Here is a 25,912-nt window from a genome sequence, read left to right on the forward strand (position 1 = left end):
AATTTGTATACAGTAAGCTTCCCTTTCTCGATGGAAAGCGAAGCCGTATCAGTTGGATTGGCTTCTAAGTATGTGGCCCAAAGCACCCGAGTTCATTCCTTTCGGCGTCGAGGATGCCCTCGCACTGTCACGGTGGCATACCGACCTCCAACTCGAGAGCTGTGGGGACCAATACATCTGGCGCGGTTGGCCAATGTTTCGTTCACATCGCAGTGGTTGCGGCAGTGCTCCGCCGCCTCTGCCAGGGACATTGTTGGCAATCAGCCGGGGACGATGTGGCTATGACCGACTAGCGAGACATGCCCAAGGGAACGGACTGAACCGCTGTGGTCGCACTGGACACACTTGCAAGGTATTTGTTCCGAAACAGGCCTCGTTATCGCGGGGAAGCTGACTGCCGTTGTCTTCCCAGGGAGGTTCCCAATGTTCCCGACTGGTGAGCTGGCGGCCGGTGATGAAGAGCACATGTCGGGCCATCAGCGGCGCTGTGGCTGGCGACACGAGCAAGACACGAGCCTCGCGGGCTTACAATCGTTTAGGGCCGTTACAGACTCGCTACAGCAGCTACCTTTCAGGGCGTCAGGCCGCGGAGCGCTGGCGCTGATCGCGCAGAGAGGCGCACCGCATTCTTGTTCCAAGGATTCCGGTGCAGGCAAGTGCCATGACACAACCGCGTTCTTCCCCGCTGCCATCCCCCGAGATGCTTGTCAAGATCCAACAATGGCCCCAGATGAGCGCGGGACAGATTTCTCCGTATAAGACGGGTCCTCGCCAGGCGTCCTCGTCATTTACCTCCGCACCCGCGAGACGCGACATACGCATTACACACCCACAGCATGAGCATACGATCAAGCCGGCTCTCTACTCTCGCGTCTTCAGCGGTAGGTGTGGCTGCTTGAAAGTTTACCCCCGTCGCACTCATGTCTCTCCTCACAGGAGGCGAGCATGTCTGATGCTGCGCGACATGCGGCTACCGATGCTGAGAAACTCGTTCGCAACTTCCGTGAGGAGGTAGGTCGTATATGACAGTCTCGATCATCAATTCACTTACATTGTGTTGTGCGTCATAGATTCAGAGTGGTAGCAGCACCATCGGCTGGGATGTCGGGACTGTGGTATGCATTACTCTTCCTGTCTGACAAGCTCATTCTCATACGGTATCATAGGAGGCACTCGTTGACGTGTTGAAGCACCCCAATGGTATCGACGACAGGAAGTACTTGGTATGGATTCTAATATCACTCAATCATCCCCCGCTGACAATACCCTGCTCATCAGCTCGAGCATCTGCTCATCTTCCTCTCGAAGCATTCCACCACCGCGATCGGTGCCAAGCTCTCCGATTCAGTGGTCGAATTGCGTCAGTAAACTTGATCTTCACTCCCCAGTCGTCCGTCCTGACGTCAACTCATAGTCTACGATGACCTCCCGCACCCGCCTGAGACCTACATTGGCCCAGAGTACGCATTCCGGTCTGCTGACGGCTCGGGGAACAACCTCCAGGACCCTGAGCTCGGTAAGGCAAACCGGCCATACGCTCGAAGCGCGCAACCTGCCCACCCCCTCCCCCGGAACGAGATGCCCGATGCGGGACTGGTCTTCGATACTCTTCTTCGGCGAGAAGAAGTAAGTTCTCCCTACCGTGTCCGATTAGCTCGCGATCTGACCATAGGCGCTCTAGTTCGTCAAGCACCCCGCAGGCCTGTCCAGCTTGATGTTCTCCTTCGCTGCCTTGGTTATCCACAGGTAGGCTTGCATCTGCGTCCCCGGCTTCGGCGGAGCTGACCGTATGCTACCCAGTATTTTCCGCACGTCCCATGGAAACCCGAACATCAACGAGACATCCTCGTATGTCGACCTCGCGCCGCTTTACGGAAACGACCAGAAAATGCAGGATCAGATCCGAATCCGCGACGGCCGCGGTCTCCTCCACCCCGACACGTTTGCCGAGGACCGACTTCTGCTGCTCCCACCGGCGGTCTCGGTTCTGCTCGTGCTCTTTAACCGGAACCATAACGTGAGCGCTGTTTCAAGAGTGCCGGCAGGTGCGAGCATGAGTGCTGATTTGCCGTGTAGTACATCGCGAAGATGCTGCTGCAGCTGAACGAGCGCGGCGAATGGACCGACCCGGACCAGATCCCGAAGGATGACCCCCAGCGCACCATTAAGCTGCTCAAGCAGGAGGAAGAGCTTTTCCAGATCGCGCGCCTCATCAACTGTGGCTGGTTCGCCACCGTCGTGTTCTCTGACTACTTCTGCGCGATTCTTGGCCTTGTGCGCGACGGGAGCAGTTGGAGCTTGAACCCATTCGAGGTAAGTTCGTGCTCGTGTTCGGCAGCACCCCGTGCTAAAGTCGCCGCAGGATATTAGGAATCAGGACCACAGTCTGTTCGAGCGTGGACGGGGGAACGTGTGCAGTGTTGAGGTGAGTCCCGAATTGGCGAGACCTCCGTTGACGGTCGGTAGCTAAGTATACGATACAGTTCAACTGCCTTTACCGGTGGCACGCGACCACTTCGCAACCCGATGAGGAATGGGTGGACAAGCTGTCGCAACAGATTTTCCCAGGCCAGACCTACGACTCGTTGACCATTGAGGACTTCCGGAAGAAGGCGAGGGAGCTTGCAAAAAAGGAGACGTCACCGACTCAATGGACGTTCGGCCAGTAAGTTTCATTGAATCTTTTCTGAGTCCACTCGTTGATCGGCGTTTCCTGCCAGACTCAAGCGCCAACCCGACGGAACCTTCAAAGATGAGGAACTGGCTGGGATTCTCCAGCAGCAGTACGTCCTCGTGTTTACAGAGAAGTTCGTGCGCCACTGACACTCGGGCAGCACCGCAAACCCCGCCGGTGCGTTCAAGGCGAGGGGTACCCCGCACGTCATGCGTCTGCACGAGATCATGGGCATCGAGTCCGCGAGGCAATGGGGCTGCTGCTCGCTGAACGACTTCCGTCAGTTCCTCGGCCTGAAGAGTACGTACACGCTTCGCCGCATGTGGGAACGCCACTGACGGGCCGGCTCACAGGGTACTCCAGCTTCGAGGAATGGAACCCGAACAAGGAGGTGGCGGCCGCAGCCCAGAAGCTGTATGGCGACATCGAACGCCTCGAGCTCTACGTCGGCCTCCAAGCCGAGGCTACGAAGCCGGTCATGGAGGGCGCTGGCCTCTGCCCTTGTGAGTTTCCACCTCAGCCGACGCACAGCGGGCCGTTCTGACCATCGGTTGCATAGCCTACACGATCAGCCGTGCCATCCTGAGCGATGCGATCGCGCTTACTCGTGGCGACCGTTACTTCACAGCGGACTACACGCCGGTTAACCTCACATGCTGGGGCTTCGCCGACTGCCAGCGCAACTCAGACGCTCCGGGCTGCGGTAGCACCCTCGGCCGCCTCTTCCTGCGCAATCTGCCGCAACAGTTCTCGCCAGACAGCACGTTCACCTGGTTCCCGCTTATGACGCCGGAGGCGATGGACAAGGTCCTGACGAAGCTCGGCGAGCGCAGCGACTACGATCTCGGCAAGCCGACTGTCATCCCGCGTACGCCGGAGGTGTCCTCCTACCGGGACGTCGCCCAGGCCCTGCACAGCGACCGCTTCAGCGTCCGATATGCCGACCGTGCCGCCAAGGTCATCAGCGGGCAAGGGTTAGTCGATGTTCCAATAATGAATGCACGGCGCGACGCTGACCGAGCATGTCGGGTGTTTTTAGATTCTTCATTGCCTCGGACAACCCGAGCCGGGCTGCAAGGGAACAACGCGCCATCGTGGGCGTACTCGGCGGCTACGAAGCCCAGATCCTGGCGTTCTTCTACGATAAGACGAAGACGCTCATGGAGCGCGAATCATACCAGTTAGTGGGCGTGAAGACCCGCTGCCTCGATATTGTCCGCGATGTTCTCAAGTACATTCCGCTTCAGTGGGCTAGTAATTTTGTGCGTAGACATGCCGGCATTCTGCAGTTCCAGGACTAACAAACATATCTTCGATAGGCCGGCATCAAGCTGAAGGATCACCCCAAGGCAGAGGGCGACTACACTCCGCAGGAGCTCTTCGACATCCTCGCTGACATCTACTCGTGAGTGACAACGGCACTTCGTGATTGATGATGTATTGATCCTGAGTGTCACCAATAGCTTCCTCTTCCTTGACGTCCCTGCTGAGAAGTTGCTGCGTCTGCAGCAGAAGGTCAAGGGTGACATCGACACGCTCCTCAAAAAGATCAAGCACTACATCCGTGGGGCGCAGAGGGTGCGTGAACACATCGTATGGTCACACATTTACTGACCTCGATTCGCAGTCGAGTATCAGCCTGGTATTCGACACCATCACGAGCATGTTTGTCGGCAAGGACAGGAGCCCCAGGGAGGAGATCCTGGAGAAGCTCTGGGGCCTTGGATACTCCCCAGATGAACTGGCGCATTCTGTGCTGGCTGTCCTGATTGCGTGCTCTGTCGAGCTCTCACAAGCCGTCGTCAACGTTGTCAACTTCTACATCGACGACAACAAGCCCCGTGATGTCCAGGACCTCGTCGCGAAGGGTACCCTCGACAAGCACGATGGTCGGCTCCTCTCCGGTTACATTCTGGAGGCGCTCCGTATGTACACCTCGGTATGATGTGCGAGGATTGGACTCATCCTTGGAGTTATTTGCAGGTCTTGACCCTCCCTTCAGTGGTGCTTACCAGCAGGCTCTGCAGGCTACAGCCCTGGGCCACGAATCACTGACACCAAAGGAAACTGTGCTCCTCAATGTTGCCGGCGCCAATCTTGATGTAAGTATCCTGTGCATGCATGACATACGAGATCTGATGAAATGCCATCAGGCGCAAGCCTTCCCTGAGCCTCAAGCGGTCAACCCCACACGCCCCTCAGACCGGTACCTCGCTTCGGATGGCCCAGCTCGGTGCTTGGGCACGGAGTTCTCGACTAAGGTCTACATCGGTTGAGTCACCTGCAGATGCCGTGTTGCTGACTAGCCCTCCCTGTAGATCATCGCCTCTGTTGTTCGCGCTGTCTTCAGCTATAAGACCATCCGCCGCGCTCCAGGGCAATCGGGTCAACTCAAGCGATTCAAGGCAGACATGTACAAGACGAGTACGTACGTGTACCTCTCGCCGGCGCAGGAGCTCGTGCCGTGGGCCACCTCCATGGTCGTTCAGGTATGCATCACCTCGAAGTTAGCTCATTGAGAACCCAATCTCACTACACACTGCAGTGGGACTGATCGTTACGACCCGCACGATCGATTGATGACTGCTGTATGTTGTTGGACTCAAATGTAGCTCTGGATTCTCTCGTGGTGTACTACCAAACGCTGCAACTTTACGACGCTGTATACGTTATCGCTGATGAGCCGCATTAATGAAGTATCGTATCCTTTTCTTGTCACTAGATCATCCGTGCAATCAATGCTATTCTTTGTTGTCTGTGTAGTCCCTCTGTACATAGCGAGTATTGAACGTTTGTACGTTGAACACGGCACCTTCGGGCTTGGGATGAAAGTTGAAGGCTCCTAACATCATCCTATCCGTCTTCTGCCACTTCGTAACCAACCCAAACGACCTCCGAGCAACTGTTGCAGCCGATGAGATGCTGACCATCCTCCAGCATTTTCTCAGACACGATATATCCCCCGCCGCAACGACAATTGTATGTCCACACCGTCTGTCCGGCATCGTCCTCACCCTCTTCAAAATCTTCCAACGAGATGACTTGCGCAGGACGGGGTCCCCTCTTTGTATTCGCTTCCGTGCGAGAGGCATCGTATGCAGCTCTGTCGGCGGGAGAAGCGAGGACTTGGTATGCTCGCTTCAGCAGGGCGATGTCGACACCGCTGCTATCCTCCGGAGGTCTAGTCCCCCGCAGGATGTGCTGCTTGTCTGGGTGGCAGATGAGCAAGGCTTGATGATAGGCTTGCTTTATCTCGGCGGGGGAAGCACTGGGCGAGACGGAGAGGATCGCATAGTAGTCCGGGAGCACATCTTCAGCCAGCTTGGCGAAGGCAAAACTGCGTATGGAATCTAGACAAGGAGGTCAGGTCAGGGAATTCTGTCATGGGAAGAGGGGGGAGAGAACTCTCAGCGAACCTAGTAGCTCTGAACTTGGCGAGGGTGGAAGATCGCTTTGAGTTGCACTTGAAGCCGTCTACGAGAGACGTGGGAATTCCTTCCCTATTCGGATTGGCCTTTGTATAATCACACCGTCGCGGCATACACCCCTCTGTAAGATCACATCGTACTACATCACATCACTACATTGCACGATATCACTTCATAAAACAAGTAAAGTCGATGAGATTTGGGCGCACGCGGTGCTATAAAGCTAGCATGCAAAGGAATGATACAGGATTGATCTCTAGAAGAAGAGGGTGAAGATGCTCATCTCTGGAGCGTCGATGACGAGACTCCCGTTCGCGCTCAGGGTGGGCACCTCCGCCTCCGCATAGTCCTCCGTCACACTCGTGCGGTACATCGCAATGGGCTGCGTGAGCGCGAAAGTTCCGTTACTCGTCAAAGTGATGGTCGAGGCGTTCCATTGGGCGTTCATCGCGACGACTGAGTACGGCACCTGGGCGCAGGTGCTGTACTGCTCGCAGGCAGAGTCATAGTCGAACGCCAGAACGCGCCATGCGTCGTCGGTGGTGTCGGACTCTGGCGTGACAGCGCGGCGGATCGCCCCGACAGGAGCTCCCTTCGTGAAGTGCTTGAGCACGGAATAGCGCTTGGTGAGCTTGATGTCGTAGTTCTCTGTGCTATCGTAGTCTGGGTCGTAGTAGATGAGACCTGAACAAAGGATATTCAGACATCAGAAGGTGGCAATATAACGGCTTCTTACCGTCATCTTCTCCGCCAGACTGGATATCGTCCCAACAAGTGGCGTTGCTACTGAGCGTGCAACCAATCTCGTTGGACAGCGCAGTCCACCAGTCCCTGAAAATAAGGTGTGAGCGCCGAGCCGAAGTGGGGCGGGAGAGCGATCACCTACCAGTGAGAGTCCTCAGCATAAGTAAATGATTGCCAGGCTAGATGCGCCATACGGAGGCCGCTCAGCATCGTAGGATCGTACTGCGAGCTGAACGTCAGGGCGGCAAGTGGATCATCGGATTCATTCAAATTTGCCGCGTTATAGCCTAGATACAGAATATGTTACTCTGTTTAGCCTTCCATGTACTGTCGTGCTCACAGCATATCTCCGTGAACCAGGTTGGCACACCACCGCTCAGATTGCGTCCATATTCAAAGACCTCTTGTTGCGTCGCAGCGCTTGCGAAACTATATAGGTGATGACAGTTCCCAGCGAGAGACTCGCCGACGGTTGCATTGAGCCACACCGGTTCATCATTGTTGTAATTGGCTGCGTGGCCCAAAATCAGTATTTCAAGCTTGATCCAGGGCAATGGGCGCACTCACTGGTATCAACAGACTCATCAGCAATGACCCGCGTAGAGAGTCCGGCTGCTTTCAAGGAGGCCGCCAGTGTGGTTACGACCTCCGCACGTTGTCCCGGGACGACCTGCATTCCCTCTTGGCTGCAACTACCAAAGCTATCGTCGGGCTCACTGACGTGAGGGTTTAGTTACGCTTATAATTTGAACAATATATGACAGCTTACTTCATGGGCGAGACGTGCGTGAACTCGACACCCTCACTCTTCCAGTGGCTAATCACGTCGGTCAGATACTGGACGTATGCAGGAATACGATCCGTGACGAGGTCGCCGCCACAGCTCTGGTTGTTGCTTGTCATGGTGGTGGGCTAGATGATGGAGCGTCAGTCTCGGTAGTAACATCGAGGACCAAATAGACTGACGGCACTGTTCACGAACAAAGTAATCACGGGCACCCCTTGTCGGGCTGCTTCCCTGAGGTAGTATGTGCCTGCTGCGTCTGCAGACCAGTTGTAGACGCCGTGACTAAATCATCAATGAGCCATCACTGGGACGGTGTATACAATGGTAGCATACCTAACGTATGGTGTCTCCGGCGCCCTGTCCCATGTAGTGACACCGACACCCCCGCCTCCGAGATTGTATCGGTAGTCTGTGAGGCCGAGACCTAGACAGAGTAAAGTGAGGATCATGACGAGTCTTTGGGGATGGAGGCATTCGTACCAGTATTTTGGTTGAAGAGAAGTTCGGATACGTTGTGGCGAACATCATTCGGATAGAGCGAAAGTTGATTCACCCACCACGCTCCAGACGCGCCAATACCATGTATAGTCTGCAGCGTCGTCGTGGTGATCTGAGCACCATGAACACCTGAAAGCAACAGAGACACGAAAATGAGTAGTCGTGCGGCCATCTGTAGATGCTGACCCTCGGATCCAGTCCAGCACGTACGGTCCGAAGCCTATATATGAGCCTGATATTCTGGAACCTGAATCCTGGTCCAGGCGCGATTCCGTGATGAAGGGAGTGACCGCATGACGGATTCCCAGCCAGAATACAACGCGACTGCGGTCATCTTCGCTGTCGCAACAATAACGAAGACACAAGACGAGGGAAAATGGGGGTCGCGGTCCGTGGAACAGTGGTCTCTTGTGTGTCTCCGCCGGAGAGCTTAGCTTCAATGCAATGGTTGTGTCTTTTCTGGCGGAGTATTGCCAGTGGTTTGTCGAGCGGTCTTGTGTATCTGAGCGGTGTAAGCTGGCGACCCGGACGGAGTCCGAGTCCTTCAGTGGGACTTCGGTCGGTGAAGACACCACCAAACGGAAACGGGCCGGTCGCACCCTGCTACCTGAGAAGTCCGGAGTACGGTCCCATGATAAGTGGCCTAGATTCGACCGGCGACACTGTGACTAGGTTCCACGCTGTTGTGAGTTCTTGGGATTTCCTGCTAGAGACACTGGAATATAGTGATGTACATACCAGCCTGAGGACATTTCTCAATCATTCTTAACGACCGACGCCGCGCCACCCTGTAGCGTCGGAGGTCAGATCGTCAAAATCCCACGCCACCTGATTGAGCTTCCAGTGTCCACTCGGACCTCGACCTCGTGACTCCGACCAAGCTAAGGCTGCCAGTGCAAGTCGGAAACCTCGCTGCTTCTTCAACATGTCTCCCTGCCAGCGACCATTCCATGGTATGACTGCAGTGCTCGAGGCTACCCGGCAACGCTGTTTTATATCGCTACCGCTCACGACCAGGGGCTCCCGAACTCGGCGCCTTTGAGACGACAGCGTGCATATATATGGGACCTGTCCCACTCTGTACTGCGGCGGTCTAGTCATACTTAGTCTCCTCCATCTGCGTCTTCATCAGTCTATCGTCTGCGCCGCAGGAAGTATCCAGATATAAGGCTGCTTCGGCTGAAGCCCGCTCTCCGGCGTTGGCACTATGCTCTGGCGAAGTCTTGTTCTGCTTCTGGCGACCATCTCGATTGGTGCTTCGCAGGTTCCATTCACGCCTGTGGTCAATGTGGCTGCTCAATCATGGCTGTCGCGCCCTTGGAATGAACGGCCAAGCGAAGACGCGACCGGCAACCTCATATTCCAGTCCTTGTCATCTCTGCTCCAGATGATGCCGAATTCCAAGCACCCTATCGGTAAGCATTCGAGTTCTACTATTTGGTACATCTCGTCAATGTTCACATCTCATAGGTCATTCCATTACACGCGTAACAATCCCGCAGGGCACTGTGCTCTACCACGGAAGATTCGTGGGCGGCTGCCCGTCCATGGACTGGATCGCATTCGATCCTGAGCACGCCATGATGTTCGCCTTCGGAAGGAACGGTACCTTGCTAACATACACCGCCACTCGCGACCTGCAACTCGTCTACTTTGACGGTTGCAGCGGCAATAAGCTTGGGGGTGTGATAGACACTCAGGATATCCTCATTTGGGGCGACCCCGGGCGGAGGGGAACGCGTGAAGGCTGGCAGAAGGACGAGACGGACCGTCTGGTCTACGGATGCGCTTGGGCGCAGCAGTACGGCATTGACGGGTTAGTGCGGATGGAGTTCGACTTGTAAGTGCACTGTCTGCTATTCCGGACCGGCCGGTTTGATCCTATTTCTGTTCAGTGAGATCATGTACTGCAATTTCACTCAGGGCTTGGAGCTGGTCTCTGCCATGTCAACTGTCAACCCCATAGTCGACTGGGAGCCTCCGATGCCTTTCCCAACGTCTCACCGAACACGTTCAAAAGACGATCCTCCGCCGCCGCCGCAAGGCCCTGATTTGCCCGGTGGCCATTGTACGCCACAGGCGACATTTCACGGGCTCACCAAGGATAGAATCGACGAGCACGATGGTTTCAGAACTCAAGAGCCCGATATACCATTCTCGTACCCCAAGGGATGGAAAGGCGCGTTGCCTGACCTAGACATCGAAGCGTTCCACGCAGGGACGTGGCACAACCAATTTCCAGGAGAAGTCCGCGTGCACGTCGACCCCTCGAGTATGATCTCGCTCTACGACCCGGCCCTGACATCGCTCGTAGAGGCGCGTCGTTCAATGACGCGGGATGAGTACCGCCCAGCGAACATCTCCGAGGCAGACATCGCTCGCGTGCGCAGCGACATCGCTGAAGTCATGACGCGCGATCCTGCAGTGAAGACCAGGGTGGACTGGGAGGGCCTTGCGCGGGTCATCCAGGACCGCTTCGGAGACCGGCTCCCGTTCATGCGCCACCTCCTGCACGAGCCGGTCACCAATGCTACCGCGCAAATAATGAAGGTCCGCAAGCAGCTCGTCGCCTCGCTCATACCATACATGCCCCGCACAAGCATCGGGAAGCCAGAGTGGTTTGCAACGATAGCGCGTAATTGTGCGGTGCGCTTCACGGACCACTTGCCTCAGACGGGGTTCACGAAGCAAGAACAAATTCTCCTCCACGCCGTGGAGGAAGTACTGCACGAGATTTGTCGAGTATATACGGAGGCCTGGGTCGATGCCTTTGACGCGGAAGCAAAGCCTGCCAGCGTCATCCGCGAATGGTTGGTCAAGTGGAGGGACGACTTCGACTCACTCGTGGAATGGCTCGACTGGCCTGTGTGGATCAAGTGCGATCCCGCTTGTGGTGTTGATGTGAGTGTTGCCCGTCGATGAAGCTTCGCCGGCTTCCAGGCTAACCGGACTGTTAGGAAGGCTGCTGGGTGCCCCAAGGCCAGCCATGGACTCCGGATGGCGGGCACGAACCACGCTGCGTTCCGATTGACCTTGAAGGGTTTCCACCGCCAACGTCAGACTTGTGGTAGTAGTATCTAGATCTTGAGTATGGTTACCGGTGGTATGTGTGAGGTATGTGATCTATGGATTGGAACATCCGACTTTACATCCCTACTGTAGCTTATTTCTACTGGAACTGCCAATTGACTCTACAGCGATTGCTTTGGGATTTACGTGTGTTCGCGGGCACCATTCGCACCATCTATAAAGGCCGCCGCGCTGTCCTCATTCTCTGGCACGACATGTTGAAGATACACCGCACCTTCCTCGGCGTACCCCTCGCCCTCCTCTGCATACACCATATCTTCCTCAACATAGTACTCGCCTTCATCTTCGTGGTTCTCGCTGTCTTCGCGATGTTGTCGTTCTTGGGAGGGTGCGTCGGCTTGAGCCTCGAGCTCCAGCTTTCCTCGTCAATAGCGCCATTGTCAGCGGTATCTTCGTCTAAGCTGAATTGATGCTCGGGTTCGGGCGGTGGCACAGCGTGTGCGAGACGTCCGCGTCAATCAGACGTCGTCCGCGTCCAGATCATCGCCCGGGTAGCGCCATGGCGTGCGCGATCCATCGACATACCAGTCCCACTGAACCGACCCTTTGAGAGCATTAGCTCGTTCAGCTTGTCTGCGTACTTTCTGGACAACACTCCGAACAAGGGGTCCACCTAGGCGGGTACGACCTGCGCTTGGATCCACGGAGCTGAGGTAGATGGCGAAAAAGAGCTCGGTGTCCAGTGACAGCTTCCTTGGCCACTACCCGCGAAAACCTAAGGCTTCCACAGTCTTGACTCATCATCATTGAGAAGTAACACACGGCAGATGGGTGGGCCCCGGGGCGAAGGAGAAAGGACGTTTGGATGGATGCCTGGTGGGTGTACAGGAGCCTGAGAAGGCAAGACAAACTAGCGCTCGCCGTCAGACAAGGATATCCTGAGGCACGAAGGTTGAAGGAATTGTCTACGTCTGCCTGGGGAGACTACGCTCGCCACTCGTGAGCGCGATCATCAGTGGATTAATATTGTTCGCGGACACCGCGTACAGGCTCTATACAGTTACACGGTGATACTTCGATGAAGTGTGGGGAACATCAGTGTGGTCGAAACAGTAGATAATACCAACATGGAACAGATTGTACATAAAGGAATGCTGACGTCAATCAGGGCGTAATGGTACAAGAGAAACGAATAATCGATACATGGTACAGTCTCCAAATCCAGCGCGGCGATAAGTGGGCATGAAGACATGACATGGCATCAATCGGTTTGGATTAGGGCCGCGCTTCCGAGTCAACGATGGTGCAGTTTGCATCTACACAAAAGACACCAGTAAGCGCGACGACATAGAAATATGCGTTGACTACGCACCGAACACCGTTGACAATGACTCTACCGACCCAGAAACATTGGAATCGTTTGGAGAGACGTCCGCCCTCGAGATCGCACCATCGGTCACCGTCTCAGTATCGCTCTCGGCGCCGTCGTCTGAGCCATTCGTGGCATGACTTGTGAGGTCGCTCATTGTGGCTGTATCACTATCCGTATCGTGGTCGTCTTCACGGCCCTCGTCTTCATCTTCGATGTCCACGTAAACCGTGTCCTCTGTACCACCTATGTTAGTGACGCCACAATTATGCACAGCTTTTTGGACTCACTGTAGAGCACGCATGATGGATCGTTATGCTGGTACCAGCCGAAATCCTTCAGCGGCATCGCACGCTTGAGGAGGCGATGCTGCTTCCTGCTCATCATCTCCTCACGGACGAGCTTACGAGGGGGACGAGGTTTGCTGCCGTAGTCGACATATGCGGCATAGACGATCTCCGGCATATCGTTGACCCAGCATCCAAGTACGGGGATGATTCCGACTTGGTCTGCGACCCACAGCCGGGCTGCTTGGATGAGAGCATAGTAGTCATCCGCATTGGGGTCCTTGACAAGATTGTGCTTCTTGGCGATCTTGATCGCGTCGCGGTGGTAGAGGGGCCAGCCAAGTACCCAAGTCATGTTAAAAGCGCGAGTGAAGAGTGATTTGAATCTCTCGAAAGGGCAGGAGCAGGAGTGTGAATGCGTGGTGGAGTTGTACGGGCTCACTGAAGATTGGCGGGCGCCGCGCGGTGTTGCACTTGCAGGACTGTGGCTCGATACTCACGTGATCGCGACATGATTCCTCAACCAATCGACATTGTTCAAATGAATGGACGTGTTAACGCGCTTCTATCGCGCGCTGCGGCCACACTTTCGTGTTCGAGATGCAAATATCAAAGCTCGACGAGCAAACAAGGTACCTACCTCTTCGCCTGCCCCCACGGAACCCGTTTTGGCTCTCACCCGGGCGGTGTACTGGTCGAGATGTCAGGGAATGATTGTTTCAGAAGCATTATACATACATGCGCAGTGACGTATAATACAATGTCGGCATAGACGGGAATATGGTGATACAATGGGAACGAGATGCTAGTGACGTGCTAGAGAACTTGGACAGCGCGACAGGGTAAGGACTACTAAGCGGACACGATGCATCGTGGCAAGTTTTCCTGCCTCATGCGAAAGATTCGTCGATCCGGCAGCCCTCATCTATGGAAAGAGTAGCGTCAGTACTGAAAGACAAGGTATGACGGTTCAAAGACTTACTGAACTCGCGGGGCAGCGATTGAGCGCCCTCAAGAATCGCAGAATCCACAGGGGAAACAACACCGTCGGTGACAGTCTCGTTGTCGCTATCATCTCCTGCAGAGTCCTTGGCCATATCCATCCGTTCTTCACCGTCAGAACCTTTCTTGCTGCTCTCGTCACTGTCGCCGTCGCTGTCCTCGTCGCTGCTCTCGCCATCGCTGCCATCCTCATCCTCGTCACTATTGTGTTCAGTCCCTGATATCTAGATGAGCCACGCCAAGGCCTTAAAAAGCATATAGCAAACATACTGTAAAGCTTGGAGTACGGGTCATTATGCTGGTACCACCCAAAGTTTTTGAGCGGCATGGCACGCTTGAGACGGTTGAACTGCTTGTCCGAGATCATGTTCGCGCGGGGGACGTTCGCCGGAGGGTCACTCCTATCCCCGAACTCGACGTACGCCGCAAAAACGAGCTCGGGCATGTCGTCCACCCAGCAGGCCATTGCGTTGATGATGCCGACTTGGTCGCCCACCCATATCTTGGCAGCCTGAGCGAGCCTGTGCTCATCTGCTTTCGCGTTCTTGATGAGATTGTGCTTCTTGGCAATTTCTATCGCGTCCTCGTCGAGTAGAGGCCAGCCAAGAACCCAAGTCATGTTGAGAGGTGTGGATGCGGAGAGAAATGGTGCGAGTTGACTTGCAGTTGGCGCCAGGCGCGTACAGGCCATGCCAGAACTGTGGCTCGCGAGGCACGTGATCGCGACACGACACCTTCAACCAATCAACATGCTTGTTTAGTAGACGTGTTAACCGTTTGTATCGCGCTCTGCAAACTGCGCGTCGCGAGCGGCCACACTTTATACTTCGTTCTCGAGTATTCGAGCCCGAAGAGTAAACAGGGTACCCACCTCTGGACCTGCCCCAACGGATGCACTTCAGCTGATCGAGATGTCAGGGAACGATTGTAACAGAACCAATATACATGTGTAGTAGCGTATCAGACATTGTTGGCGTGCACGGGAATATAGATATACAAGAGTGACGAGATGCTGGTGACATGCTAGAAAACTTGGACGGCGCGACAGGGTCAGAACTAAGAGGCTAGGACGCATCGTGTGTTGTCCTGCATCACGCATGTGGGTCGTCGATCCGACAACCTTCATCTACAGCAGGAGAAGCGTCAGTACCAAAGACAACGTACTACGGCCCAAAGACTTACTGAAGTCGTGGGGCAGTGACTCGGCGGCCTGTGAAATTGCAGAGTCCACGACGGAGACAACACCGTCGGTTACGGTCTCGTTGTCGCTATCATCTCCTGCAGGTCCTTGGCCGTGTCCATCCGCTCTTCAGAGTCAGAACCTTCGTTGCTGCTCTCGTCGCTGTCGCCGTCGCTGTCCTCGTCGCTGCTGTCGCCACTACCGGTGTTGTTATCCTCGTCACCGTCATTCTCGCCACTATCATCGCATACACGATCCCCTATGATACAGATGAATCGCACCAAAACGGCATCGCATAGATAAGTGTACTGTTAAGCTTGCAAGATGGATCACTATGTTGGTACCACCCGAAGTTCTTAAACGGCATGGCGCGCCTGAGGTGGTTGAACTGCTTGTTCGTAATCATGTCCGTGCGGGGGACATTCGCCGGAGAGTAACCCTTGTCCGAACTCGACGTACGCGGCATAAACGAGCTCGGGCATCTCGTCCACCCAGCAGCACATTGCGTTGATCACGCCGACTTGTTCACCCACCCACGTCTTGGCAGCTTGGATGAGCTGTTCATCTGTTTTCGGGTTCTTGATGAGACTCTTCGCGATCTCGAGCGCGTCTTCGTCGTATAGAGGCCAGCCAAAGTACCCAGGTCATGATGAGGAGTGCGTATACCGTAGAGCAATGACGAGGTTATATACGATGATGTTGGAAGACAGGCGACTGACGGTCGATGTCTCGGAGAAGGACAAGAGTTCGGGGATACGGTTCCGTGCCTCCGGCGACTCGAGGTGGTTGCTGTCAGCTCGTCCGGACTTGACTGTAATGTCTTGCGCGCGAACGGGAAGTGATACCAATCTGTTGACAGCTTCTTTGAAATCGTATTGACGCGTAGATTCCGAATATATGGTCATCGAGGCCGTAGGATGGGAGCTGAGCGTATAATTGGGGTACTTACAGCGAAAGCGATGGCCGCGAGACGCGATGTGGCTGTCAGCTAGTCTCCCCAGGCAGACGTAGACAATTTCTTCAACCTTCGTGCCTCAGGATATCTTTGTCCTGTCAGCTGAGGCGTGGGGCGCGAAGCGCTCAACCTAGGACTAGTAGTATAGCGGGCAACCGTAACCGCGTCACATCTGTTGCTGGCACTGACTGACGTTGCGCACATTGGTTACATACCACTGAGCCGGCCCTTTGCCCGGCATTAGCGCGTCCAACTGGTCTGCGTACTCGATGGACAACATTTCTGAGCGGGAGTCCACCTAGGCACGTACGACCTGCGCTTGGAGCTGACGTAGATGGCGAAAACGAGCACAGCGTCCAGTGGCAGCTTCCTTGTCCACTACCCAACCGAGGCTCCAAGGCTCCCAAAGTCGTGACATCATTTGAAAAGTAGCACACAGCAGATGGATGGGCCCTGGGGCAAAGGAGAAAGGACGTTTGGATGGTGCCTAGTGCAAGACAAACTAGCGCTCGCCACTCGTGAGCGCGATCGTCAGTGGATTGTTCGCAGACACGGCGTCACATCTGTTGCAGTGACTGACGTTCAATCGCGATGTATGTATGCATATCATGTTTCGTCCTTCAACCAATTCACAGTTCCGACGACAGCCAGTCGACCGGGGTGTCCCAAATATTCGGATCTGAACTGAGTGCCGCGCTGCGCCCCGGTGGGACGCGTCAGTGGCTACGATCTGGCGCTGCCGTCTCCGGACTGCCGCGCCCAAGCCGCGCCTGCGTAAAACCATCCTCAATGCGATGCCGACTCCCCACACACTCTCCCGTTTCCCCTCCCTAGCCACAGACCCCTAATTATTCACAATGTCGTCTGAGACGGTCCATCTCCTCGTACTCGTTCATGGCATGTGGGGTAACCCCAGTCATCTGAACAGCCTCCGCAAAGAGATCAAGGAACGCTACAGCCAGCCGGATTGCCCGAGGGGTCCAGGCGGCGAGCAACTCGAAGTGTTGCTTGCAGAGACAAACCAGGACGAGCATACATACGATGGTGTCGACTGGGGAGGAGAACGTGTGGCTGAGGAGGTATGTCTTGTTGTGCGCTTCGGTTGGCCATCATGGCGGCTTTCACACATTCATATGAGTCGACCCCTCACCGCATGAGCTCATCCTACCACCCAGATCCTTGCAGCCGTCAAGCGGTTGGAAGATACTGGGAAGAGAGTCACTCGTTTTTCCATAACAGGTTATAGTCTCGGAGGGTTAATCTCCCGCTATGCTGTCGGGTGAGTACCTTGTCCAAGACACACGAGCCATACGCTCACGCTACCTCTAGCGTTCTTCACCAGCGAGGCTTTTTTGAGACTGTCATCGCGATCAACTTCAACACCATTGCGACCCCACATATAGGACTCCCAAGATATCGCACCTTCCTGTCCTCCGTCTCTTCTTTCCTGGGGCCAACGCTGCTCTCCCGAACCGGCGAGCAATTCTGGGCTGTAAGTGGAGAGGTCGAGGCTCTGTCCGATCGTCATAAGCTGATGAGACCAGGTCGATAAATGGTCACCCCGAGGTCGACCTCTCCTAGAAGTCATGGCGGATCCGGATCGCGTCTTTTACCAAGCGCTATGCAAATTCCAACATTTGCGCATATACGCCAACGCTGTGCACGATCAGACTGTACCATACCCCACCGCCGCCATAGAAGCCGACGATGTGTTCTACGAACACATGACTAACGGAATAGAAATGTAGGTACTTCACGCTCGATCTTCCTCGCAGGAGACTCACATCAGGATCCTGCAGAGAGCTAGACGAACAATACGCACCTTTAATCAAGTCATATCATCTCCCCGATACGCCACCCCCACCACCCATCGTCCCGAAACCCTTAACACGAGAATGGTTCACGAACGTCCGACTACCGTTGCCGCCCGCTCTGCAGTTCAGGTTTCCATACAACATCGTGAGTTCGCAATCGATTAAGCTGACCTTCGGTACCTAATACTCGCGACAGCTCATCTTCGTCACGCTACCCGTCCTCATGCCTCTTTTCCTCACGCTCGTCCTCACGCGCCTCACGCTTTCCATGCGTGCATCTCGCAAGCGGCTCCGATTGCTCGAGAAGGAAGAGACTTCCGTCGATCGCCTGATGCACATCATCGCACGATTGGAGCGGAACATGGAGGACACCATGGCAGATATGCTCGACGGGCCTGCTTCCCCGGGGACCCCCCCAGCCGAGGATGCCCCATACAAAGCCGCCACCTCTCCACCAAGGGCTGTCCTCGCCACACCCGACGGCGAGAGTTCCGCTCTCGAGAACGGCGAGAGCTCCGCGAAGGCGGGGCGCGTCGACGCCGTGACGGTGTCGCACCCGAGCGGGCGCCCGCCGACGGTGCTCATGACGGACCTGCAGCTGCGGCTCGTGCGCATGCTGAACACGTTGCCGCACCTCCAGAAGGAGCTCGCGTTCATCCACCCCGTCGCGAACGCCCATGGCCCGATCATCTGCCGCGACCCGAAGCGGTTCCCCAGCCACAAGCTCGGCGAGGGCGTCGTGCGCCATTGGGCGGACCACTTCATCGTCTGAGGCGCAGAGGGCGCGGCTAGGTATACGTTTCCGTCTTTCGTCCACTCCCAGGGAACCCTTTGTGTACGTACGTTGGCTTATTATTAGACGGACATTGCTTTTGCTTCGGTCAGCTCGCGTTATTGTCCGCCTTGGGCGTCGTAGGGCGCTCGCCCGAGTAAGGACGCTCCCGCCTTTTCCTTTGTCGCACGGGAGTCAGTGCGGCCTCTTTCTGTATCGCGCGGGCCACGTGTTGTAGGTCCCGCTACGGTGCGTCTCTTTTCGAGCTTCCTTTCTCTCGCGTCGAGTCGATGCTGCCGCCTTTGTTGGGCGTGGCCTATAGTAGGCGCCCATATAAGGATGCCTCGAGTTCAGGTGTGTGCGCATTCTACCGTGCCTCCCACTGCGACTACCCCACAACATTGCTCAATCTCTTCTACTTCTCTACCAGAATATCGTTCTGTTGTGCCCGTTGAGGCTCAGCAACCCAGCGACCACTACATCCTCACTGCATTGACTGAATCGATATGGGCCGTTTGAAGAGGATCGCGAAGGTCAGCAACCGCGACCGTGCGTATTAGTCTTCATCTCTGCCCTTCTTTCATGAGATGAACACATACCGCCAGGTGCCCTCTATGCTGTGATACACTCGAAGTCAAAACCATTTGAACGGGCGAAATTCCACATACATGGTCAGTGTGGCTTCGACGGCGAACGGGGTTCCTGTATGTATTGAGTTACCCTGCAGCGAGAGCCCACTCTGCGAGGGCCGGAGAGGAACTGGGAGGAAAGCGAGCTGACGACAACCTAAAGGCCGAGCTCGATACGTTGGTTAGGTGCCCAGGCCCTGTCATGGTGGCTCGTGCTCACCAACTCCTCTGGGACAGCTCGCTGATGGCCTGCTCACCTGGGATGAAGACAAAGGGGAGTGTAAAATCCCCGAGAACGTCGCAGACACGTACGTGTAGTCATCGTCTCACGGGTGAAGAGTAGGACACTCAGTATGCCATCTCCCCTTCAGCATTGCTCGCAATCCGCCATCGTGCGACGAGGAACTCTCACCCCGCGCAGCATATCAAGCGGAGGCGCAGCACTGGCGCAAGATCTTCCCGCCTACCAAGCGGAAGACGAGGCTCAACGTACGTCTGACTCCAGTTCACTCTCACATGCTCCTGCCTCACGCGTTCTGCAGTATATGTGGGAGTACATCAGGTCCCGCGGAAGAATATGGGTACTTGGACGCCAGCTAGAGGAGATGCAAGGCGAGAAGGAGAGGCTGCAGAACATCATTGGTGACCTCGAGCGCCGGCTCGCGACAAAACAGCAGAGCGAACGCGCTGTAGCCCCGGCCACCCCTGGACCTTCCACGCCGGCCGCACAGGCTGCTGACGCCTACCCAACTCCGAGATCAGACGCAGATGCAGAGGAGTCGCCACTCCTACCGTCAACGTCGTGCGTACTGGTATCATCTGTATACTCTTGTCAGATAAATTGACTCTAGGTGTGTGGTAGATTACCGCCGGCACCTCTGATGAAGGCGCCGCTGACTCCGGTGTCGAATCCAAGGTTCATCATAAAGAGGCGTGCGGTTCCACCAACGCCGTCGCCCCTTGCGCGTCATGTCCCGACCTATGCGGATGCCGACGACCCGATGGACGACAGCATCGCCGACAACTCGATGATCATTGATCAATTGGATGGCCTGGAGGGCGCGGACGATAGCATGGTCCTCGACAACGCATCCGAGACCGAGGACGAGAAGTACGACGAGTTGTCGGACATAGACATCGACGTCCTCGCACCGCTCGACGAGGGTGCTGCGGTATCCTCGTCGAAGCCGAGTACGGGAGTGTTCATGCGCCTCACGGACACACTCGGGAACTTCGTCGGTGACCTCTTCACCCCTGGACGAGGCAGATCTGTCGGACCCTCGTCAACTCCGAAGAAGTCTTACGAGCTACCCTTGCAACCAACTCGGGAATCCTCAGCTGATGCGGCTGAGACGCACGCTACTGTCGGCGTATCTGCAGAGCCACTCATGCAGAGTGCAAGCGTCATGGCGGTCCCATCATACTGCTCACGGGCTGTCTCTCCATTCTCCATCGGTCCTGATCCCCGAGAGCTGGAGATCGCTGAGCTGAAGGCGGAAGTCGTTCAGCTTCAGGCCGACCTGGAGGCCGCTCGGCGCACTGTGACGCAGAAGGACGCGCACGTAGAAGACCTACAAATGCAGCTTGAAAACAAGCAGCGAAGAATACGGCTCCTAATGAATTTGCACGCGCAGATGGACGAGGAGGTACGCCTCCGAGTGTATATCATACATCCATTCTGTATGCTGACAATAGCTGACAGTTTGAGAAGGAGAGGACCGGACAATGATTGTGATTATTGATATGTATGAGCAACCTATTTAATGCTATCCGATGGAGTTGCGTTCACCCACGACTGTCCCGGACACAAGTCCATCCTACTCGAGGTATGGAAACACCATGACTGTTCTTACATGAGCAAGAAACCCGGTCGAACCTCTTTACGCACACCTCAACGTTAGCCAGAAGGTGGTACAGTATGTCTTCACTTCGTGACGTGTGAGTAAATCTCTGACTCTCGAGGTGACTGCTCTGGCAGTCTCTCGACATGATGAATGACACTGAACGTAGCATGACCCCGGCCTCAGGTCCCACAATCAAGAACGCTACATGCTGAATACTGCACGACATATACAACGGATCAGCCACCGGTTCAGGTGTGGACGAGACTGAGCTCCGTTCGACTCTTCCTGGACGCTCTGGACGCTATTGCCAACACATATTACGCGTTCGACATCGAACACCCACTGGCACCTGTGGGTCAGCCCGGATTTCAGCGTGTTCTCGCTTTCATGAGTCTCGTCAACGTTCGTAAGTATTGGTTATATGCGCGTTTGCGGCGTAAGTTATCGTGCAGACTGACAGCCCTGCGCCAACCCTGCGCTTCCAAAAATGTCATCGGGCGGACTGTCCCCGCCCTCACCTGCGTGCCGACTCGCCGCGTCAATGCCTCCCATAGAACGGCTCAAGACATCGTACGTGGCCTCGCGGAATTCGTATCATCTTGACGTTCGAGTTGTCATTCCGGGTCCCTGCATCGGCGACGGCAACGCAGTGGTGGGTAGACTTGAATCTGTCCCACGTCAAGATCGAGGTGGCGAAATGCATATATGGGTGCGCTCCTCGCAATGGATCAACAACCTCACCAGTCATCCGACCCACAGACTCTCCTGCCAGCTGTACCATGCCGGAACAGAAAGCTCTATATCTAGCTGAGAAGCAGGGCGCCTTCGCCCTAGGGACTGCCCCGATATACAAGCCTGGTCCTGGAGAGATCCTCATTAGAGTTGAGTCTGTCGGGCTAAGTCCAGGCGACTGGGTGATCCAAGATCTAGGCGTTCTCGTTGAGACCTACCCTGCGATCCTCGGGTTCGATCTCGCGGGCACGGTCGAAGAGCTGGGGGAGGGTGCTACGCGCTTCAAGAAGGGCGAAAGAGTGTATGTGATTCCTCATCTTACACGGAACTTCATTCAACTGGTTGTCTTTGGGGGTGCTGGCTCCGTCGGCCAAGCAGGTAAGACTCGGACCCGTTCCTGCTCCAACCGAAGAGCGGCTGACGGCCTGCTCGAAAGCTATACAGTTGCTCAAGCTTTCCGGCTTCGACCCGATCATCACGACTGCGTCTCTCAGAAACGCTGACTGGCTCAGGCATCTGGGCGCAACTCACGTCCTCGACCGAAACCTTTCCCCCGAGGAGCTCCACGCAGAGATCAGGAATATCACGCCGGAGTATTTCACGACCATATTCGACGCCGCTGGGGCCCTGGAGACACAGAACCTCGGGTATGACCTGCTTGCCTCCGGCGGCACGATGGCCGCCGTCCACCCCGACGCCGTCAAGCCGGAGAAGAAGGTCGAAGACAAGAAGTCTTTCTTCATGTTTGCGGACCCGAACATCCCGCAGAATCGCAAGCTGGGCAACAGTCTTTTCGCGAACTTGACGGAGTTGCTAGAGAACAGGGACTTCAAGGTATGGCTGACGACCGTGACACGTATAACTGAGGATCTTGACTCGAAGTTTGTGCAGCCGAACCACGTTGAAGTAGTACCCAATGGTCTGGAGGGCATCATTCCTGCTCTCGAGAGGCTGAAGAGCGGAGTCAGCTGTGTGAAGCTTGTTGCGCATCCGCAGGAGAGTGCCTGAACCGTTATACAGTCCAAACACCTTATGTCGTGGAGGTGTAAAGAGTCGGTCAGATTGATCTACTAGTCACTATCCATGTTTCTTCGTGCGGCCGCAGGTCTGCAGCAATCATCGAGGAGGTGCATAGCATAATTGAGCATCGCACAGGATACATGGCAACATGCCGTGAACGCTACCGCAACACTGCAGAAAGAAACAGCAGTGGCAGCGATGCTCACTGTACATGCGCTTCTACAGCGAGCCCGGCCATGCCCACGAGAGCCTGGTTGAACAGCCCCAACACGTTTGCCGGAGACGACGCACTGGCCGCCGCACTGCTGGTCTGGGTCGCTGTACTACTGCTGGATGAGGTGACGCTGCTGCTTGTCGCAACCGAACTGCTTGAGCTAGACCAGGTCGAAGTCGACGTCGGTGACGCCGACGAGGTTGATGTGCTCGTGGACGTCGTAGAGGGTGCTACCCACACAGACGAGGTGGTGGTGGTGGAGGTGGACGAGCCGCTGTCGGTGCCGTACCACCATTCACCATAGAGCGGTGGCGAACCAAGGTCACCGTTAGTGAAGTAGCTGAAGAGACCCTCGGATAGGTCTAGACCGCCAGTCGGACACCCGGGGCACTGCGATGGTCATTGACATACAGGTATATGCGAGGGACTCGGTGGATGCACGCACCCTGTCCATGATGGTCGCCTGTGCGGTTTTACCCCCGTACGAGATGGTGATGGTCTGGAAGCAATGCGAGCCTCTGTCGTACAGCTGGTACAATGATCGTCAAGCGAGGATGGAAAAGGCATAAAGGCATAAACTCACGTCCGCATCTAGAGCAACGATCTGAATGCACAGCTGCTCAGTCCGTTGACCATTCTGTGGAGCTATTCGCTTACAAAGTCGCTTGCAACGTTGGTCTGTCCACATGAACCCCTAGTATCACGGACGCGCTTCTGAGAATGAGCAAGTCTGCGGCACAAACTGTACTCACAGCCCATCTATGTAGTAAGTGAACCTTGCACTGCTGTACGATTCGGATTGCCGCTTCTCCAGACTCGAAGTGGAATTCGCTTGTTTGGTGACCACAGCGTCGTGGCGACGGTACACATCCATACGATGAAGGTGCGCGCCCAGCACCAAAGGGGCCACCAGCAAGTACGCGAAGGCCCCGAACGCCTTTGAGAAGACCATTTTTGATCACGAAACGTGAGGTCGCGAATGAGCTTAGACGTCGGCGAAGGGATCGGGGACTAGTGAACGAATGGAGTGATGAGCGAACGGCGAGATTATGAGGTGGATGAGTGTAATGGTGGCAGAGAACTGGCGGGTAACAGCCCACTCGCAACCCAGGCCCGCCCTTTTGCGCGTTGAACGGCGTTCGGGGAGCAACACGATCCTTGGCATGAGATATTCCGGCCAATACGGACGACGTACCTCTCAGGCGTCTCTGGACACATGACGCGTTTCGCCTCATTGTGACTCTAAGCGAAGCGAGGCACGAGCGTCGCGTAGAAGTGAGTCTACGCACGCAGGAGGAGATTTAGGCGCGCATCGCTCTCCTCTGCGCGCCCACTCGGACGACCACTCTCGAAGGCCCCGCGGCCGCTACGCGCTTCGAATAGCTCTCGTTTTCTTCCACTAGGCTACGACACTTGTAGCTTACAAGAGACTATGGTACAACCTTCGCTCATCAATCCCAACGGCTGCGAAGCCTGAGATCATGTGAGCAACGACCAGACGATTGTACTGCGCACGAACGCGTGGAGCTCGAGGACAGCCAACACAGCAGAATACATCTGCTGTAACTCACAGTCCGAGACATCAGAGCAGGCTGTGTACCATGCACTGCGCATCTCTCAGTGAGCTGTACGGTTTCTGTTTCGTGAGCCTGAAGCTCGTTCGACGGGAGCGCCCAGCCGAGCAACCAGCGGTGGTCCGTTTGGGCCGTCAGACTAGTCAGACTCCATCTATGCCCAATTTTGCGTACCGGTCGCTGCTGGCGGCACCGCCCTACCGAGTACTACGCTCACGCTGGACGCAGCACGGTGCTTACACTGGCTCGTGTCGGCACGAGCCTAACTAGCTCATGTCATACACTGCACACGCAGCCAGGCTGGACGCAGCACGCAACACGCAACACGCTTACACTGGCTCGTGTCGGCATGAGCCTACTAGCTCATGTCATACACTGTACACGCAGCCAGGCTGGACGCAGCACGCAACCTGCTTACACTGGCTCGTGTCGGCATGAGCCTAACTAGCTCGTGTCATACACTGCACACGCAGCCAGGCTGGACGCAGCATGCAACACGCAACACACTTACACTGGCTCGTGTCGGCACGAGCGTACTAGCTCGTGTCACGCATCACACACAGTCAGGCTGGACGCAGCACGCATACACGCATACACGCATACACGCTAGATGCAGCACGACGCAAACATCGCAAACATCGCAAACACATTCCGGCGCTCAGCGCACGCTCAACGCTGAGCCACTGCGTCAAGTTGTTCTTCGTGAGTGCAATGTTATACCTACCACCCGACTGCTGGAGCTCGCTCACCGCCGCCGATGACGGGCGCGAGCACTATCTCAGGGAGAGCATTGGTAGGCCGATGCTCTGAGCGATGTTCGCTCAGTTGCGGCACCCATCTGGCGGGTCTCTGCGAACCGGAACCCCTGGGCCGCGGGGTGCAGTCCACCCATCTCACAAGTACTAAGTGTGGTCGTCCCCACCAACAGACGCTCTGGGCAGCACAGTGGCAATGCACAGGGGTGTCGGAGGCGATCACCCAGTACCGAGATCCCAGGGGGCCCGGACCGTGGACGACAGTACTGTCGCCCACACGTCGAGGACAGGTCCCGGTTCCAAGGTTGGGGGCACGCTGCACGCCCGGCAGCCCGACAAGGGGCAACTTGGAAAAGCCGGCACAAGTGGCCCCTCAAATACGGAGAGGGGCACAGTGTTAGTGAGTTTGAGCGCCACACTGAGCACAGCACGTACGACGAGGGTCGTCGGCTTCTGGACTGGGTGTAACGGCTTCGCCGCAACGCGCCGCCGCACTCGACGTCTTCATATTGGGTATCGCGGCTCACCCGTTGCCCCTCAGGTCCAGGCACACTCTTCGAGTCGGGCAGCCCTGCGGGCTGCGCCCCACACCCTCGCTCATTCC

General features: G+C 55.9%; 11 protein-coding genes across 11 annotated transcripts; 5 read left to right on the forward strand and 6 right to left on the reverse strand.

Moving 5' to 3' along the window:
• The first annotated feature begins 720 nt into the window (after positions 1-720).
• C8Q71DRAFT_462366 (linoleate diol synthase) lies at positions 721-5,411 on the forward strand. Its single transcript, XM_047918695.1, has 23 exons — positions 721-881; positions 937-1,011; positions 1,071-1,115; positions 1,167-1,223; positions 1,279-1,360; positions 1,415-1,626; positions 1,682-1,746; positions 1,801-2,017; positions 2,077-2,313; positions 2,363-2,425; positions 2,484-2,665; positions 2,721-2,783; positions 2,835-2,974; positions 3,028-3,177; positions 3,234-3,648; positions 3,714-3,936; positions 3,994-4,079; positions 4,138-4,252; positions 4,302-4,599; positions 4,658-4,776; positions 4,828-4,935; positions 4,993-5,163; positions 5,220-5,411. The coding sequence occupies exons 1-23, from the start codon at positions 837-839 to the stop codon at positions 5,226-5,228; spliced, it is 3,177 nt and encodes a 1,058-aa protein (XP_047781443.1). The 5' UTR covers positions 721-836; the 3' UTR covers positions 5,229-5,411.
• Positions 5,412-5,527: 116 nt separating this feature from the next.
• C8Q71DRAFT_795081 (uncharacterized protein) lies at positions 5,528-6,059 on the reverse strand (the record flags this gene model as incomplete). The annotated part of the gene is given in 2 exon segments (XM_047925587.1): positions 5,528-6,011; positions 6,031-6,059. 2 exon segments carry the CDS (start codon positions 6,057-6,059, stop codon positions 5,528-5,530), a joined length of 513 nt encoding a protein of 170 aa, XP_047781444.1.
• Positions 6,060-6,358: 299 nt separating this feature from the next.
• On the reverse strand, positions 6,359-8,303 carry C8Q71DRAFT_703399 (glycoside hydrolase; the record flags this gene model as incomplete). The annotated part of the gene is made up of 9 exons (XM_047920317.1): positions 6,359-6,786; positions 6,839-6,933; positions 6,989-7,133; positions 7,187-7,357; positions 7,414-7,562; positions 7,616-7,758; positions 7,813-7,915; positions 7,967-8,057; positions 8,114-8,303. The coding sequence occupies 9 exons, from the start codon at positions 8,301-8,303 to the stop codon at positions 6,359-6,361; spliced, it is 1,515 nt and encodes a 504-aa protein (XP_047781445.1).
• A 612-nt stretch (positions 8,304-8,915) lies between these two features.
• Positions 8,916-11,314, forward strand: C8Q71DRAFT_744222 (uncharacterized protein). Its single transcript, XM_047922927.1, has 5 exons — positions 8,916-9,546; positions 9,602-9,971; positions 10,027-11,032; positions 11,089-11,245; positions 11,294-11,314. The coding sequence occupies exons 1-4, from the start codon at positions 9,339-9,341 to the stop codon at positions 11,200-11,202; spliced, it is 1,698 nt and encodes a 565-aa protein (XP_047781446.1). The 5' UTR covers positions 8,916-9,338; the 3' UTR covers positions 11,203-11,245; positions 11,294-11,314.
• An 847-nt stretch (positions 11,315-12,161) lies between these two features.
• C8Q71DRAFT_744225 (uncharacterized protein) lies at positions 12,162-13,471 on the reverse strand. Its single transcript, XM_047922928.1, has 3 exons — positions 12,821-13,471; positions 12,534-12,767; positions 12,162-12,477 (listed from the first exon to the last, which is right to left on the reverse strand). Exons 1-3 carry the CDS (start codon positions 13,170-13,172, stop codon positions 12,437-12,439), a joined length of 627 nt encoding a protein of 208 aa, XP_047781447.1. The 5' UTR covers positions 13,173-13,471; the 3' UTR covers positions 12,162-12,436.
• A 45-nt stretch (positions 13,472-13,516) lies between these two features.
• C8Q71DRAFT_744226 (uncharacterized protein) lies at positions 13,517-13,935 on the reverse strand. Its single transcript, XM_047922929.1, has 2 exons — positions 13,800-13,935; positions 13,517-13,742 (listed from the first exon to the last, which is right to left on the reverse strand). The coding sequence occupies exons 1-2, from the start codon at positions 13,890-13,892 to the stop codon at positions 13,623-13,625; spliced, it is 213 nt and encodes a 70-aa protein (XP_047781448.1). The 5' UTR covers positions 13,893-13,935; the 3' UTR covers positions 13,517-13,622.
• Positions 13,936-15,070: 1,135 nt separating this feature from the next.
• C8Q71DRAFT_855107 (uncharacterized protein) lies at positions 15,071-15,465 on the reverse strand (the record flags this gene model as incomplete). The annotated part of the gene is made up of 2 exons (XM_047927146.1): positions 15,071-15,258; positions 15,309-15,465. 2 exons carry the CDS (start codon positions 15,463-15,465, stop codon positions 15,071-15,073), a joined length of 345 nt encoding a protein of 114 aa, XP_047781449.1.
• A 1,251-nt stretch (positions 15,466-16,716) lies between these two features.
• C8Q71DRAFT_744231 (DUF676-domain-containing protein) lies at positions 16,717-18,656 on the forward strand. Its single transcript, XM_047922930.1, has 6 exons — positions 16,717-17,033; positions 17,130-17,233; positions 17,284-17,446; positions 17,499-17,698; positions 17,754-17,913; positions 17,965-18,656. The coding sequence occupies exons 1-6, from the start codon at positions 16,812-16,814 to the stop codon at positions 18,538-18,540; spliced, it is 1,425 nt and encodes a 474-aa protein (XP_047781450.1). The 5' UTR covers positions 16,717-16,811; the 3' UTR covers positions 18,541-18,656.
• On the forward strand, positions 18,657-20,978 carry C8Q71DRAFT_744233 (uncharacterized protein). The gene is made up of 9 exons (XM_047922931.1): positions 18,657-18,894; positions 18,971-19,089; positions 19,146-19,211; positions 19,268-19,350; positions 19,407-19,477; positions 19,541-19,658; positions 19,712-19,971; positions 20,032-20,815; positions 20,872-20,978. Exons 2-9 carry the CDS (start codon positions 19,047-19,049, stop codon positions 20,896-20,898), a joined length of 1,452 nt encoding a protein of 483 aa, XP_047781451.1. The 5' UTR covers positions 18,657-18,894; positions 18,971-19,046; the 3' UTR covers positions 20,899-20,978.
• An 814-nt stretch (positions 20,979-21,792) lies between these two features.
• Positions 21,793-22,753, forward strand: C8Q71DRAFT_702945 (chaperonin 10-like protein; the record flags this gene model as incomplete). Its single annotated transcript, XM_047920282.1, has 3 exons — positions 21,793-22,123; positions 22,182-22,579; positions 22,637-22,753. The coding sequence occupies 3 exons, from the start codon at positions 21,793-21,795 to the stop codon at positions 22,751-22,753; spliced, it is 846 nt and encodes a 281-aa protein (XP_047781452.1).
• A 5-nt stretch (positions 22,754-22,758) lies between these two features.
• On the reverse strand, positions 22,759-24,263 carry C8Q71DRAFT_462634 (plant expansin). The gene is made up of 5 exons (XM_047918696.1): positions 23,732-24,263; positions 23,637-23,673; positions 23,563-23,583; positions 23,425-23,508; positions 22,759-23,369 (listed from the first exon to the last, which is right to left on the reverse strand). Exons 1-5 carry the CDS (start codon positions 23,929-23,931, stop codon positions 22,968-22,970), a joined length of 744 nt encoding a protein of 247 aa, XP_047781453.1. The 5' UTR covers positions 23,932-24,263; the 3' UTR covers positions 22,759-22,967.
• Positions 24,264-25,912: the final 1,649 nt, after the last annotated feature.

This window comes from Rhodofomes roseus (assembly GCF_022264815.1).
Source record: "Rhodofomes roseus strain CIRM-BRFM 1785 chromosome Unknown C8Q71scaffold_5, whole genome shotgun sequence".
In the NCBI taxonomy this organism is placed as follows: Eukaryota; Fungi; Basidiomycota; class Agaricomycetes; order Polyporales; family Fomitopsidaceae; genus Rhodofomes; species Rhodofomes roseus.